The 15,813-nt window shown below is 41.5% G+C and overlaps 1 protein-coding gene across 1 annotated transcript; it reads left to right on the forward strand.

The window, feature by feature from the left end:
* Positions 1-8,136: 8,136 nt before the first annotated feature.
* On the forward strand, positions 8,137-15,128 carry naglu (N-acetylglucosaminidase, alpha). The gene is made up of 6 exons (XM_064321555.1): positions 8,137-8,649; positions 10,703-10,850; positions 12,269-12,415; positions 12,502-12,587; positions 12,814-13,070; positions 13,271-15,128. The coding sequence occupies exons 1-6, from the start codon at positions 8,168-8,170 to the stop codon at positions 14,476-14,478; spliced, it is 2,328 nt and encodes a 775-aa protein (XP_064177625.1). The 5' UTR covers positions 8,137-8,167; the 3' UTR covers positions 14,479-15,128.
* Positions 15,129-15,813: the final 685 nt, after the last annotated feature.

The raw sequence follows: 15,813 nt of genomic DNA on the forward strand, positions 1-15,813 counted from the left end.
CCCACACCGTCACACTCACCTTTTTAATACCACTGTATTACAACTAATAGGGAAATTATTCCATTATTGACATTTCATTATGTGTTTATGAGCTATTTTCCCATAAAGGCATCATTTGCAGGAGCACAATGTGCCAATATTGGTGATTCATTTGTTTTTACACATCTCCTGAACACCGATCTTTCCAAATTAATCCGTAAATAATGCTAAATGGTGGTTACTCCAGCAGTCAAGATTCCAGTGATTTAAAAGTTATCCCATCCCATCTTTTGGGTCCATGTTCTTCAGCAAAGTATACAATTCTAATGCCCACATCCATAAACAGGAACAGGTGTTTAAAAAAAGATTTAACAAAGCTACGATAATGCAATTCTCACAAAACCGTTGTTCAATCAAAGGTACAGTGCCCGTTTCAACCCAGTCAGTTCTTGTCACTTGCAGTATATTCAGAGGAGCATTATACAGAGTGCATTAGATGTCACCGTTTTCACTGATCATTTTAGCTTTAGTTTGAGTCAAATCACGTGGTCATGGAGGGCCTCAGGCATGCCAGACTAGAAGGTCATCCGGTCAGCTCACTCCCCCAGCATCTTCACAACATGATCAATCTGTCTAACTGACATGAAACGTACAGCTTTGCCCAAAGTTCAGCTTCCACAAGTAAAGACTACATACAGAGATCTACATTCCCAGTTTTGGAAACATGACACCCTTCGGCTTCCAGCTCTAGATTTTTCTTTGCTGAGAGGGTGGTGATTGCTGCCATTGCACATTTACATAGCCTGTCATAATGTATGCATTGTATATGCTTATCAGTTTGTTTTAATGCTTCAATTACATTTAATTACTTGCTTTAATTACAGTATAGGTCTCCAAGCTGAGTACCTGGTGTGGTTGAGCATCTGACAATAATCTAGTCTCTAGTCAAAAGTAATTTAAGTATGTACTGAATTCTAAAATGCTTTTAATGGGAAAATACCTTTTTTTATGGGAAAATACCTTTTTTATTACATTCATTCCTTATCAGCAAATAATCCTGAAACTGAAACTACTGGACTGGGATTCAGAAACACCTGAAATCCATCTAACACTGATGAAAATTATTTTCATGCTAGAGCTATAGTTAGCATCCACCTAATACTGTTCTGGCACCGGTCAATCGGACACGCTTGTCTTACTTTGGAGGCTGGCTGCCTGGATTGGCAAAGTGAAAGAGATTATTAAGCAGGCCCAGGGACCCGCGCAGATGTTACGTCACACCTGTCCTTGGCCTGCCTGTGGCCTCAAAGGGACCTCCCGGGGAGTGAGACTGCTGGATTAAGAGGCAGAGGTATTTTCATAATGCTCGTCTGGCATTCTGCCACTGCCCTGCTGCCAAAAACACAAATACCTGATGCAAGGGACGGCCTGGAAGTAAAAAAATATAAGTCATTGCATGTGTGTGTGTGTCTGTGTGTCTGTGTGTCTGTGTGTTTGCGTTTGTGTGTGCATGTGTGTGTGTGTTTGCGTGTGTGTGCGTGCGTGCGTGTGTGTGTGTGGGTGTGTGGGAGAGAGAGAGAAAGATATTATTTCAATTAAAATGAATCATCATTTTTATCTGATCTTCAGAGCACATTTAATGAACTGTTCATTCAAATCAATGGTGCGATACAGATAAGTATGCATGAGCGTTTGTGTGGGTGGAGAAACTTAGGGTAAGCATGTTCTTAGTACTAACCAAAAAATCCAGCTCTGAATCACTCCCACAGGCTCAAAGGAGCACTGCAGTCTTAGATATAAACACAAAAACAAGAGACCGGAGGTATGAAAACCTGTTGTGCATACAGATCATGGTGTGCAGATTAGCAAAACCTCAATGGGTGCAAAATTCCTGTTGAGGTTTCATTTCCGCTAAACACAGCTGAACTGACTTCCTGTATGTTTTGGTACAGAGATGTACGTGCACAATTAATATTAGAAATACACTGAGAGTTTGCATGCTTGGCCTTGATATTTAAATCAAGAGGTTTCTATTCTGACTCCAGGTCCAGAAGCTTGGAGTTTGAGCAATGGCAATAGATACAATTTTAATAATGTGCAATAATATGAGTTTTTGCTTATGTTTAACATATAATCAAGCATCTTTAGCAGCCAGAATTGAATCTTTTGTATGAGTTGGGGATTGGGGATTGTCTCATTTAGAAACCCTGCTATCTCCCATTCTCATGCCCCCTCCATCAATCGTCTATGAACTAATGACTGTCTACAAACACTTTGCATCTGATTAATATGCAGTTGCTGCACAGTACTATTGCACCCCCCCCCCCCCCATCTCCCCACTCCTGGCTTTAACATGAGGCAGCTTGTATGGCTTCCACAGTTCCTCACACACAATAGGGAAACTTGTTTCTAGGACTAACAGCCCCATCTACCATTTCTTTTATATATATTTTTTTAATTAAATGATTTGACATCCCGCTGAAATTGGTCTATCATTTACTGAAATCTGGCATGCATCATGAGTAATTTCCCAAACATAGTACCCATCTACTCAAACAGCTCAAAGTTCAAATGAGCATTCTGTGTAGTCACATGTAGTGAGGCATGAGGCTGACAGCCCTGGGCATCAGTCAGTGCTATCAATTCCCTCTGATTCATAATCTAGACTGAGAGAAAGTTATTCTTCCACAAGCAAGTCAGAACAAACACTGGCAGTTTCTGTGAACATCATCAGGATATGCAATGATTGTACAGCACAAGATCATAATTTTAACACTTGTGGGTGTATGTACATGCACAAGCCTGTACAGACAGACAGATACACATACAGACACATGCGCACATGCATATGCACACACACACACAAACACATGTACACACACTCCAACAAATACAAACAGGTGGGATTGATTGACAGACAAATTATGCCTATCTGTTCTTACATGATATAGGTCCATTAGGAATTCCCCCCCTGTTTCACTTGTGGTTCTGCTAATTCTAATTCAGAGAAGGATATGCCGTTGTTACTGCTGAAATGTTCTTATCTCTCACACAGCCACTCAGCCAAGATGGTCTCAGGGGGATAAAAAATAACACCAAGAGTTTAAACAATATAAAATGACAGGAAATTCCATTCCATTTGGGTCGCTGTGACATATTTCACCAGAATAATGATCCACATTGATATTAAATAACAGCCAGGGTGGGCCAACTCAGAAGGGTGAAAATAGCTATTTAATGTTTTCAAAAAGAGAATAATCAAAGCATGTAGCATAATCTAATGTAAGAAGAGAATCACAGCACATGATGTTCCATATAAGCACATATAAAAATGTTTTTCTAAATGCACTTGCGGTAGGCAAGACCATGCCACTGATACACCTATATGCTCATTAGTCCATGCAGAACTGAACCCATCGGTCAAACTTCCCTTTTATGATAAAGATTTATGATAAAACACTAATATATTATTCTTGCAAACCATGGTTTGCAAAACAGTGCTTGAAAATGAATTACTGCCATCAGTACATCTAAATACATTGCATAGGAAGTGTGTAGGTCTGGAACTAAACTGATATCACGAAATGACTGAACTTTTATCACCACCTAGTGGACAAATAGAATATACAAGCTCAAGATCAAAGTATTCACAGATGAATTATGTTAAATATAATTTTGCATTACTGCCATAGGACAGTTCTATAAAGTGCCCTATCATCATCTGTAGAAGTGCTAAGAATTAACAGTAAAGTTACTTTGCCAATATGAACAAGAGTGCCGGCCCATATGAAAAATCTCTGGCAATTTAACAAAATTTACATGAGCCCAACTGACCTCACATTTTCTTGCATTTTTATGTCATATATGCATTTTTATGTTATATATTGAGTGACCAGAATGCTGCTGCTTACCTGATCAACAACTTCCCAAGGCTCAGCCATGTCACTCCACTCTAGCCTGTCAGCCACCCTAGGATAGAAGGCTCACTGATGATGCTGGTGTGGAACAGCCATTGGAAACCAGGGGTTGGGCCCCAATGATATTTTTCTGTTCCCCAGTAAAATAATGTTTTTGCATTGTGTTTAAAAACATATTAAGAGGGGCACATTTGGTGGTGACTATATTTTATAGTGTAGATTAGTCCCAGATAGTGACCACTATCACTGTAAAAAATAAAATAAACAATTACTGAAAATCCAAAAGAATAGGAAGAGGGCTTTGGCACTTCTAGAAAGGGTAAAGCCGAAAAAAGTATTGTGAAGGTTCTCTTTGGAAAAAACCGGGGGAAAAACTGACAACATTTTAGCAGTTCCTATAGATATAGATTTATGATTATTTTTGTACTGTTATTGTTTATATTTGTGTATTGTTACTCTCAATTTTCAATGGATTTAGCATTACACTGACCTCTGGTGATGACGGGTCTATAGTGTTTTCTGTACCAACTGATTTTCTGATGAGCTGTTAGCCATTTGAACTAATTGCTACTCCTTTGAATGTTTGCCTGAATTGCTTTCATTGTAACGCCCTGACGAAGGCCGTGTGAGGCCGAAACATGGTGTAGTTTTTAAATGTTTCTATATGAACTAGCTCTTCATTAAAGGCTTTTTATTCTAAGAAGAGTGCCTTGGACTTTCTGTACTCAAAATAAACAATTAGCTGACAACTGTGTAAATCTGTAAATATCTGCTCATTAAATTAAATAAAATTTTATTTGTTTAGCACTTTTTACAGAGAACTGTCACAAAGACACTTTACAGAGTAGCAAGGCAAAAGACAGAGCAAAGAAAAAGCAAACGCAGCAAACACCAGGCCTGTACCCCCAAATAGCAAGTACATAAGGTAAAAAAAACTCCCAGTTGGGAGAAAACCCCTCAAACGGCAGCAAGAATAAACTCTCCAACTTGAAGAAATCTCGAGAGGAACCCAGCTATAGAGGGGGAGTCCATCCATCACTGGTTAGCCTGGTGTAAAGTAGCAGACAGAAAATAAAATGGGTTGAGCAGGTTACAGCTGAGGTGAAAGCTAACAGGAATAATAGAAGACCAAATGGTATAGTTCAGAATACTGAAATTTAGAGGAGCTGGATGATGGATCTGGAGCTCCAGACAGCGTCAAGGCATGGACAGGGGAAGAACAAGGCTGAAATTGATGGCTTTTAATTGTTAGGACACCGCACTGCATTACCGGTCATCAAACCCATTTAAGAGAGGTAATGCATGGGAAAACACTTCATATGAGGGGAGATAAGCCACAAATCGTACGGAAGCCGGGGCTTTGCATGGTACACCAATTTTCCCAGGGAGAATGTAGAAATAAAAACCTATAGGTTATCACCGGTTAGCACATACTTGCATTATTTGACTTTGGTGATTTTCAGTCATTTCACAGATCGAGTGATCACACAATGCGCTCGATCCCAAATCGATTCCTAGCATTGGGAATAATCTATGCATCTTGAGCACGCGGCACCACACGTTGAATAGAAAATGCATGCAGGCATAACAATCCACAGCAGTACCCACCTTTTTCCATAGTCTTACTGCTTAGCATATTGTGTCCATAAACACAATCAGTGTGAAAAACGGTATGATACAAAGAATTTTATACTCAACTCACAAATGTTGCACACGCACAAAACTAATATACAACCGCTTGGCTGAACAGCCTCTTCTTTGGTGTTTTATGGTAGTTCGAATCCTTTGTAGTTGCATTACCGCCTCCTTCTGGTTTTAATCATTTATTGCTGGCTGGTTCTCTTATATCCTTTTACTTAGACCAGTTGTCCTCAAAAAACTAAATATCTCCTTCTTTCCCTCCACCGTGTCCCCACATTCAAGCAGATCTGTAATCCTTGCCTCCACTCCTAGTCTCTGTAACCCTGCAAACATTACCCTTCTTTCTTGATCATACTTCCTGCATACAATCAGGATATGCTCCACTGTTTCTGACTCCTGGCACTGATCACAACAGCCAGTTGGATGTTTTCCTATAATAAAGAGTGTGCTATTCAAGTTGCTGTGACCAATTCTTAATCTGCTCATGATTACTTGCTCTCTTCTATCGGTTCCACTGTTTCTTGCCATTCCTACTTTATTTTGTATTTTATGTGTTCCTTTTGTTGCACTATCCCAATGTTGTTGCCATTGTTTGATTACTCCCCTCCAAACTATGCTTTTCCCCTCTGATTTCGAAAGTTTAACATACTCTCTCCTGACTGCCTCCTTCGCCAATTTATCTGCTTTCTCATTTCCCTGGATTCCTGAGTGTGCTGGTACCCACATGAACTTTATGTTTTTCTCTTGATTAGTTATCCTTGAATTATTAAAGAACAATTCATATAATATATCTTGGTGATTATTTCCTGATCCTGTTTTAATGCTTGACAATGCTGATACAGAGTCACTACAGATGAGTATATTATTTGCCGTCACTTCTTCCACCCACTCTAATGCTAACAGAACTGTAATTAGCTAAACAGCATATACGTGCAAATAATCTGATGTTCTCTTACTGATTCCAGTCTGGTGACTGGGAATCACCACTGCAGCCCCTGTTACCTCTGTTATTGGATCCTTTGACCATTCTGTAAAAATCTGTAAATAATCACTGTAATTCCTGTCTCTATGCATGTAATATTCCAGAATTAAATCTGCTGTTTTATTTCTGTGCTTAATATTCAATAGTTCCATGTCCACACAAGCATTTTGCAACATCCAGGCTGGCCTCACAGGCCACAACACAGTTGGACAAAATTCAATTTCATGAACTTGCATTTGTTCTGCAACATCCTTGCCTACCCATCCAAAGCTTGTTTTTTGTGCTTTTTCCCTCTCCCAACTAGTCTCCAATACCTTCTTAGTTGGATGACTTTCTGCATGTCCCCTTAGATTTATCCAGTAATTGGCCATCAGATGTTTTCTAGGAGTGCACAGTGGCATTTCTCCTCAACAGAGCATTCACTGGCTCCGTTTTCACTGACCCTAAGCAAATCCTCAGAGCACAAGCCTGCACAACATCCAGGTCTGACAGCACAGTCTTGGCTGCTGAGCCATACACCACACTACCATAATTTATTCTTGCTGACTGGCTGCTGGATGTATGCCTTCTTTTCCCGGCTGTGAAGTAGCATCTGTTCAATCAAAGCTTCAGAAAAAATCTCTTAATTCATGTGGATCGGTCTGATAAACGTAACGAAAAAACAAAACAAACAAAAAAGAAAAAGAAAAACAGGGGCACATTAATTACACCTTTTTCTTGGAAGCATTAAGCAATCTAAACATTATATCCTTTTAATGAACATTTTCTTTCTCCCACTATCCATCATTTCTGAGTCTTTATTTTCAGTGGAATTGCATTCGTCTATTGTGATATTGGTGGGAAGCAGTTTGCAGTGCGGTATAATTCCTGAGAATGCCAGCCCAGCTCCATAGTATTTGACAAAGAAGTCCACTGCAACTATGGAAGTGATGGCAGATGCGGCACTACAAACGCTGAGCCCACATCCTGTTCCTCTGTTCAGCTGAGAGGGCCCGTGTGTGGCTGATAATGCAAAATGTTACTAATGTACTTGTTGCTTCCGGTGGAATGCAGTAGCTGCCTTTGGTTAGGTTTGCAGCTAAGTAGCAGCTAAGTAGCACTGCCATCTTATTACAATATGAATTACAGTCAACATTTGTTTAATTGCATGGTGGCACTATCTATGTACAGCGGAACATAAAATGCACTGGAGTATGTTACGTTTATTCGCATTGGAACCTGGACAATTTATTATTATCAATATATGCCCTGGTGTTTTCCATTCGAGGTGTAAAACTGCAATCTGAATGACAACTGCTACAATTCTTCGGCTGTTGTGTTGTTGCCATTCAAAAGCAATACGACATGAGCGGTCTGTTAATCGCCATCTCAACTTTGGACGAGGAAAAGAGTTTTTCCAGTCAGAACATTTTTTACATTGCTTGAGTGATCGTGACCTATATCAAACTAATTGGACTTCAAATGCACTGTTTTCGCCACTCCTCATTTGATTTAGTCATGTGATTAATAGTACAACATTGTTGCCGTCGTATACACATCCTCGGCTGTGATTGGTTGTGAAAGCTCTTGGTTAACCAAGATCGAACTCTGATTGGCCAATGTAAAGTAAGAAAACACGCTTCCTGTTCACTTTAAGAAATAAAAATGAATGTGTTGCATCGTCTTGCTCGGATGCACAGGCTGTTTGCCGCAAATGACTCTTTTCAAAATGACATATAACTTACAGCATTACAGTCTCTCGATTAGCCTACTCGTGATATTCGCGGTAACGTTTTCTGTAGATGGCGAGTTTCTGTCTCTGGATCATTTGAAACCTCAAGCAAGCGACAAAATTCAGACAAGAGCGGTAGCCGACCTTCTGAAGCGGCTTATAGGGAACAGAGCTCGAGAGTTCAAAGTGTTAGTCGACAGAACTTTGGCCAATGGCAGCGTTGACGTATGCGAACTCCGGTCAGCTAGTAACAACAGAATCGCCGCGACAGGAAGCACGGGGGTAGCACTGGCTACCGGAATATACAACTATCTAAAGTATTTCTGCAACTGTCATGTGTCTTGGTCAGGTAGCCAGCTGAATATTCCGCAACCACTGCCCGCCGTCACTGGGGTTCTGAGAATCAGTACCCAACACAGGTATGTGCACGAAAGCTCTGCCGTATTCAAACTGTTGCTTCTAGTTTGGCTGCACTCTAATGCGCAAGTGTCTTCTCTGACTTGGTACCTGTCATCATAATCACTTTACGCAGATAGAACTGTAAAGGTAACCAATAGCATTTCAGAAACGTCAAATTACGTTCATCGTTTCGATTTGCTGAACATTATGCCGTAGACTTGTTTAGCGCATCTCAGTCAGTACTGAATAACGCTTAAAACAAGCCAGTATAGTATAAAATCCATCGCAATTATTTAGAATGGCGTTATTGTTTCCAGTGCATTCTCCGTTGTATCTGAATGCTGTCACTTGTCGCTCACAGTTGGAACACGAAGAATCCTACTGTGCCACTAACGTGCCAAAAGTGATCATTTTGCGTTAATCTCGCACGAACGCTATTGAAACTCGTGGTGGGATAATTGCTCGTCCATGCATGACTACATAAATGGGCACATGGCTGGCTAAATGTTGCTAATAATTTGTCGGAATTCCACAAATCACACGCACAACCACACATGTAAGCACACTGAGTACCCCCCCCCCCCCCCCCCCAAGTACACAAGGAACATTGGCTGACCCGATTGCGTTTCTCTGTCTCTGGATGTGAGACAAAGAGCTTCTGTGAGAAGAATATTTTCATTGGATGAGGTGATTTAGGTATAAATTGAGGAAACGATTTCACTCAAAGCGCTTAGCGTCCAATTTCTTACTTTTCCAAAAAAAAAATTGATGGAATGCGTAATTGCATTTGTTTGGTTAGTATTCTATGTGAGGATGATGTTATACTATACTGTAGGTGTATTGTAGAGTACGCAATGATGGAGTATAGCCAGTGTTCTCTTTCATGAGCCCCACACTGTTAAGACCTGTTTTTGGTCTTGTTCTCAGATACTCTTTTTTCATATGCTAGTATTTGGCAGTATGTGTCTTTCACAGCTTGTTTTTGGCCTTTGTCTCAGAGCTCTGGCTCTTTGACTCTAGCATTCCCGCCCAGTCGAGTTTCCCGGTATGCTTTCTGTCTGCTTCAGTGAAGGACAGGGGTCAGTGAAAAATTGAGGCACAGTTGACATTTTGTTGTCGTTGTCCATTGTGAGCACAGCGGACACTTCTCCCGTGGCGGCACTCTGTGATCAGGCTTTAAAGCCCTCTCCAATTAACTGTGGCTCATTAGGAGCGCTCCAGCTGACCGCAGCTATGCGTGGTGCTTAGGCTGTAAACATACAGCTGCAACAGCAACAACTTCACACTGTTCCTTGGAGCGTACAGGTGCTGTGCATCCTAGGCACGGTGACGGCTACACTGCACACTGTGTGTATCTATGAGCAGGACAGGACAAAAATTAGCCTACAAGACAAATTAGCTTCAGGCTTTTTGATGCAGTTTGAACAATTCCTTAGTTTACCAGTGACCATCAACATGACTACCACACTGACGGGCAGTTTTTGCAGGGTTGCATACAGAATATATATGCTTTACATTGCAGTCAGTGGTGTGTTCACAGAAGTCACCACATGACTTCTCTTCTCACCATTTTGGTGTGATTTCTTTCTTCTGATTTGATTAATCAGGCGACATTACTGTACAGTCACTTAAACTCTCTTCTGGGGTGTCTTACAGCAGAAGAATGTGATTATACTGTACCAGGGTAGCCTAGCAGAAAAGCAGAGACTCAGAATTCTGATTTGGAAAAACAATGTGACAGCCTGCTATTATCATAAATGAATCATGGCATACAATGACATAGAAGGCATGTAACATGTAAAGGATTACACAGTGCGAGTTCCATTGCTCAAATTTGACACAATGCTCATTTACACTTCTGGACCATTACTGCAACATTTCATTATAATGGGGTTATCAGGGCTGCAGTAGCAATATCCAATCCAATATTAAAACCGGTAATCTCATGTCCACAAACACCAGCTAACCGCTGCACTACAGTACTGCTGTTTCATATTAATTGGGATATGACATTAGATTGATTTGCAGTCCTGCGTGTGGTAGCTTACTTGTTCTCCTCCGCTGTGTTGGCAGGTTCAGGTATTACCAGAATGTGTGCACTCAGAGCTACTCCACAGTGTGGTGGGACTGGCCACGCTGGGAACAGGAGATTGACTGGATGGCCCTCAATGGAATCAACCTGCCCTTGGCATTTAATGGGCAGGAGGCCCTGTGGCAAGAGGTGAATGACTTTCCCAACATTAATGAGTGTAGGTATTTTAGACTGCAAGCGTGATTCTGCTTTTTGTCACTCATTTTCCCAACCCAGGGACAAGAGAACAATGTGTTTAAAAGGAAGTTTCTCTAAATGAATCTGCATCCTAATATAGCACCAGTTACAGAAATCCTAATATAGGCTAACGCCTGTGCAGTTCAACCAGGCCATCTGCAGCATGTCAGTCTTTTAATATTTATATATTTAAACTACTACATTCCCCAAAAAAGCTGTTACTGTCTAGCACCCTTATTAACCTTCTGCACATTTTCAAGGGCTGCAAGCATGTAGCAGAGGGCATGCAATTTTTTGGAAGGGGAATTCCAAGAGTGAAGAGTGAAACAATGGGGACAAAATTGAATGCTCAAGTGTGAGTTTTGTTGTCACATGTCCTGACGTAAGTTCAAGATGACGAACGTTTGTGGTGAACTATGTTTGCTGCTGCCAACAGTTACCGTTAGACAATTTTAAATGAACATTCCATTTAGTTCACCACCAACGCATTTTAAATAAAAATGGAATGCGACTAAACGACAAAAGCTACTTGGCATTACCAGAAGTGAAAAAAGCTTGGTAGATTAGGTCTAACAATGCTAGCCAGCTAATTTTTTGCTTACTTGGAATTTTATTAAAGGTCAGAACAAACATATTAATAAAAGTCAATTATAACAGCCAAATGATAAACTTATTTGTTCTCTCAGTGTCTTTCCTGTCAGCAGCCATTTTTGTTTGTGGCGCACTACCTCTCAGACTGTTAGGTAACGTTAGCTAATGTTCGCAGCAAACAGAAAAAAGTTTGAATATGTTTCAATATGTTCGTGAACATGTGGGAATGGTCGCTGTCTTGAACGCACGTCTGATCCATAAGGTTCTAGACTGCAGTTTTTGTACGCAACAGAGCTATATGTTATCTGCCATTACACTCTCTCTGCCTGTTGTCATCACCCAGATACTGTATCAGTGAATATCGTACATTCCTGCAATCCGAGCCTTTATATGTCTGTTTTGTACACTGTATCTTCTGACATCTTCTCTTTTCTCCCTCCCTAAAGTGTGTACATGTTCAAGAATTAATTCTAGCTTTTGTATCACTGATACTTCATAAATATTGGAATTTTGTAGAGCTTGACAATTGTTTTGACATACTTTGAAAACATTTACCAACGTTAATGTCTCTGATATACACAATCTAATATAATGTAGTGGCATAATATACAAATGTAAAAAGTCGATGGAGCTTATCCAACTTCTGTCCAGGTTATACCACTGACCAGTTGCGATTTGTCAATCAATACATTTTCAGCATTGACATTTTAAGTCTGTTGACAGGGCTTACCCATCGCATTTTGAATTTTAGCTGACAATGCAGCGTCTCCTCTTCTCAGGTGTACCTCTCCCTTGGCTTGAATCAGACGGACCTTGACAACTTCTTCACAGGCCCCGCCTTCCTGGCTTGGAACCGAATGGGTAACCTGTTCCAGTGGGGAGGACCACTGCCTCAATCCTGGCATACCAAGCAGCTGTACCTCCAAGTACCGTTACTTGTCAAAGTGCAAAGTGTCCTTCTCTTTGACCGTGTGCAGTTATTTCACTCATTATGATTTCTCTTGTCCTCCAGTACAAAATCTTGGGTCGAATGAGAGCATTGGGAATGATGCCAGTCTTGCCTGCCTTTTCGGGGAACGTGCCTCAAGCCATTACCAGGTTTTTGAATCTTCAGTTTCTGCAGTAACCTGAAATATAATCAGATTAAGTACATAATGTGACACAGACCAAATGACTTATTGCAAAAACGTGTAGTTTTATGGTTTAACTTGTATAAATGTTTGTGTCATCATCAATCATCTAAATAAAAACTGCAAAATATTCTTTTGGATGAAGAAGCATCTCTTCATCAGTGTATAATCAAGTGCTTTTGCACTCTTTACAGGCTGTTTCCTCAAGCAAATGTGACCAAGCTGAACCCATGGAGCCACTTTAACTGTAGCTACTCCTGTGCTTATGTTCTGGACCCTCGTGACCCCCTCTTCCAGCGTATTGGTGGTCTGTTCATGTCCGAGCTAGTAAAGCTGTTCGGGACGGACCACATCTACAACACTGACACCTTTAACGAGATGACACCCGCTTCTCCAGATCCGGCCTATCTGTCCGCAGTCAGCAGCTCTGTGTATTCTGCCATGACATCAGGTAAAAATGGCAACCAAGCCATCCCGAGTTGCTATTGTTGGACTCACTGTGGCTCGTAATTGTCCTAGTTTCATGTTCCAGTCCTGGTCTGTTTCTTATGTGGGCCCAGATGGTTTCTTTGCCCCCCCCCCCCAACTGTGTCTCCAGTCATAATGAAGGCCATGCTTTTCTTCTCTCTCCCACCATGTCTTTGTCTACAGTTGACCCCCAGGCAATTTGGCTGATGCAGGGCTGGCTGTTTGTTCATGATGTGGTCTTCTGGAAGCCAGCCCAGATCAAGGCCCTACTACATGGTGTGCCCATTGGCAGAATGATAGTGCTGGACTTGTTTGCAGAGACCGCACCGGCCTTCTCCTCCACCCAGTCGTTCTATGGCCAGCCTTTCATATGGTGCATGCTGCACAACTTTGGGGGCAACAGTGGGCTCTTTGGCACAGTGGAGAGCATTAACATGGGACCCTTTGAGGCTCTTCAGTACCCCAACTCCACTCTGGTGGGGCTGGGCATGGCCCCAGAGGGCATAGAGCAGAACCCTGTGGTGTACGAACTAATGAGCGAGCTCGCCTGGCGCAAGGAGCCTGTTAATTTGGGGAAGTGGGTCTCCCTTTATGCTGCCAGGCGCTATGGTAACACCACTGAGAACCTGGCCACAGCCTGGAAGCTTCTGTTTCGAAGTGTGTACAACTGTACTGTGCCACACTATAAGAACCACAACCACAGCCCCCTGGTGCACAGGCCATCCTTACGCATGTCAACTGATGTGTGGTATGACCCCAGGGACCTGTATGAGGCCTGGAGGCTCCTGTATGAGGTCGCCCAGCCCCTCGTGTCTGTGGAGACCTTCAGGCATGACCTGGTTGACGTCACACGACAGGCCTTGCAGCTGCTGACCGCCGAGTTCTACAGAGAAATTAGGGACGCCTTCCAAAGCCAGAAGTTGCCAGAGCTGTTGACGGCCGGCGGGGTGCTGGTGTATGACCTCCTGCCCGAGCTGGACCAGCTCCTGTCCAGCGAGAGCCACTTCCTTCTGGGGGTCTGGCTGGAGCGAGCGCACTCGCTGGCACTGAGTGAGCAGGAGCTGCAGCAGTACGACTTCAATGCCAGGAACCAGATCACATTGTGGGGCCCAGAGGGGAACATTCTGGATTATGCCAGCAAGGAGTGGGGCGGACTGATGGAGGACTATTACTCCCAGCGCTGGAGCCTGTTTGTCAACACCTTGGTAGAGTGCCTGGATAGGGGCTGGCCTTTTAAGCAGGAGACATTCAACAAAGCTGTCTTCCAGGTGGAGAAAGGTTTCGTTTTCAACCAGAGGAAATACCCGTCCAAACCGCATGGAGACACCTACGATATTGTCAACAGAATCTTCTTGAAATATTACCCACAAGCCTTGAAAAGACTGAACTGACTTTTTTTGTCAGTCAAGTAAAGACTGTTCTCTACTGCAGCACAAAGAATGTCTCTGCGTCTGTCTTCCCTGCTAGATGAACAAGGATAGGAATCGGTGTTTAGCAGATGCTGAGAAAGACAGTGCAGTAGGGATGTTTTATTCTTTTTTTGTGGGGAAAAATGGATGCTAAGATGGGATGAATGTTGTTGTGGCTTCTCTGTTAGTCACATACTATGTCCTGAGAGCAGTGACACAGTGAGACAACTTCATATACAGTAAAACCTCAGAGATATGAACCTTGAGAGTTATGGACCAACCAGTCAGTGGAACAGAGTATGAACCTGGAGATAGAAGGTGCAATTATGCCTTTTCAAGCTCTTTTTTTATAGATTCTTTTTTTTTATTATGACTGATCCAAAAAGCAGTAAATGGAAATATGTCAATGTTTAAATTGATTTTAAAAGTGGTAGTACACCTTGCATTTTATCTTTGCGTGGTGTGTTTCTGATGGAATGAAATGAAAACAATGGCATTTAAGTAGCCTATGGTTTTTTGGTGCATTGTTTGACAAGATGGTGGATGTGCTTATTCATTAACTGTGCTTGAAGCAGTGTAAGGGCTAATATAATACTTTTTGTTACTTACAAGTTGACTCTTCCAATCAGTTTTTTAAAACATTGAGGTGGAACACAATTTGGAAATGAAATGTTAAATACAGTATAGCTACTTTTATAAGCAGTGCCGTTCTGCTGCCAAACATTCTGCCTTTGAACAGACCAGGGATCACATATAGCTCTGCAACAATTTCTCTGGAAATAAATGTGCCAATTTAATAAGTATAAACCCGATACTGCCTCATGCAAGATGCATAGTAAGCTTTTAATTGTGGAATGAAAATAGTATGTGTTTTTCTCACATATTCACTAAATGTGAATAACTGCTTTTGCATTATTCATCAGTGGGTGGAGTCTTTATTTAGTATATTTTTTACACTGTGTCAATTTATTGCATTTTCATGATCATTTATCAGACCAAATACAATGTTTGAGATGGAAAGAAAGTAATTCTGCTTGGTGCAGAGCTGACATCAGTGGGCATTAATCTAGTGTGATTGTTGTTGAGATTCCATATGCATGAATATTTTTACTGAGTCCACTGTATTTAGTTCTTAACAGTAATACATAATAATGATTATTATAATTATCCGAAGAAAAAAGGAAAGAAGAGTTTCTACTTATATGCCCAGGTATCAAAACTGGTTTAATAGGGGTGGGCATTGGAACAGGCTGTGATATTTTTATTTGTGTCCATTGAATAGTGGCAAAATATAGGCACATACATGTGCAAGAAAAT

The sequence above is a fragment of the Anguilla rostrata genome, chromosome 2, assembly GCF_018555375.3.
Source record: "Anguilla rostrata isolate EN2019 chromosome 2, ASM1855537v3, whole genome shotgun sequence".
In the NCBI taxonomy this organism is placed as follows: Eukaryota; Metazoa; Chordata; class Actinopteri; order Anguilliformes; family Anguillidae; genus Anguilla; species Anguilla rostrata.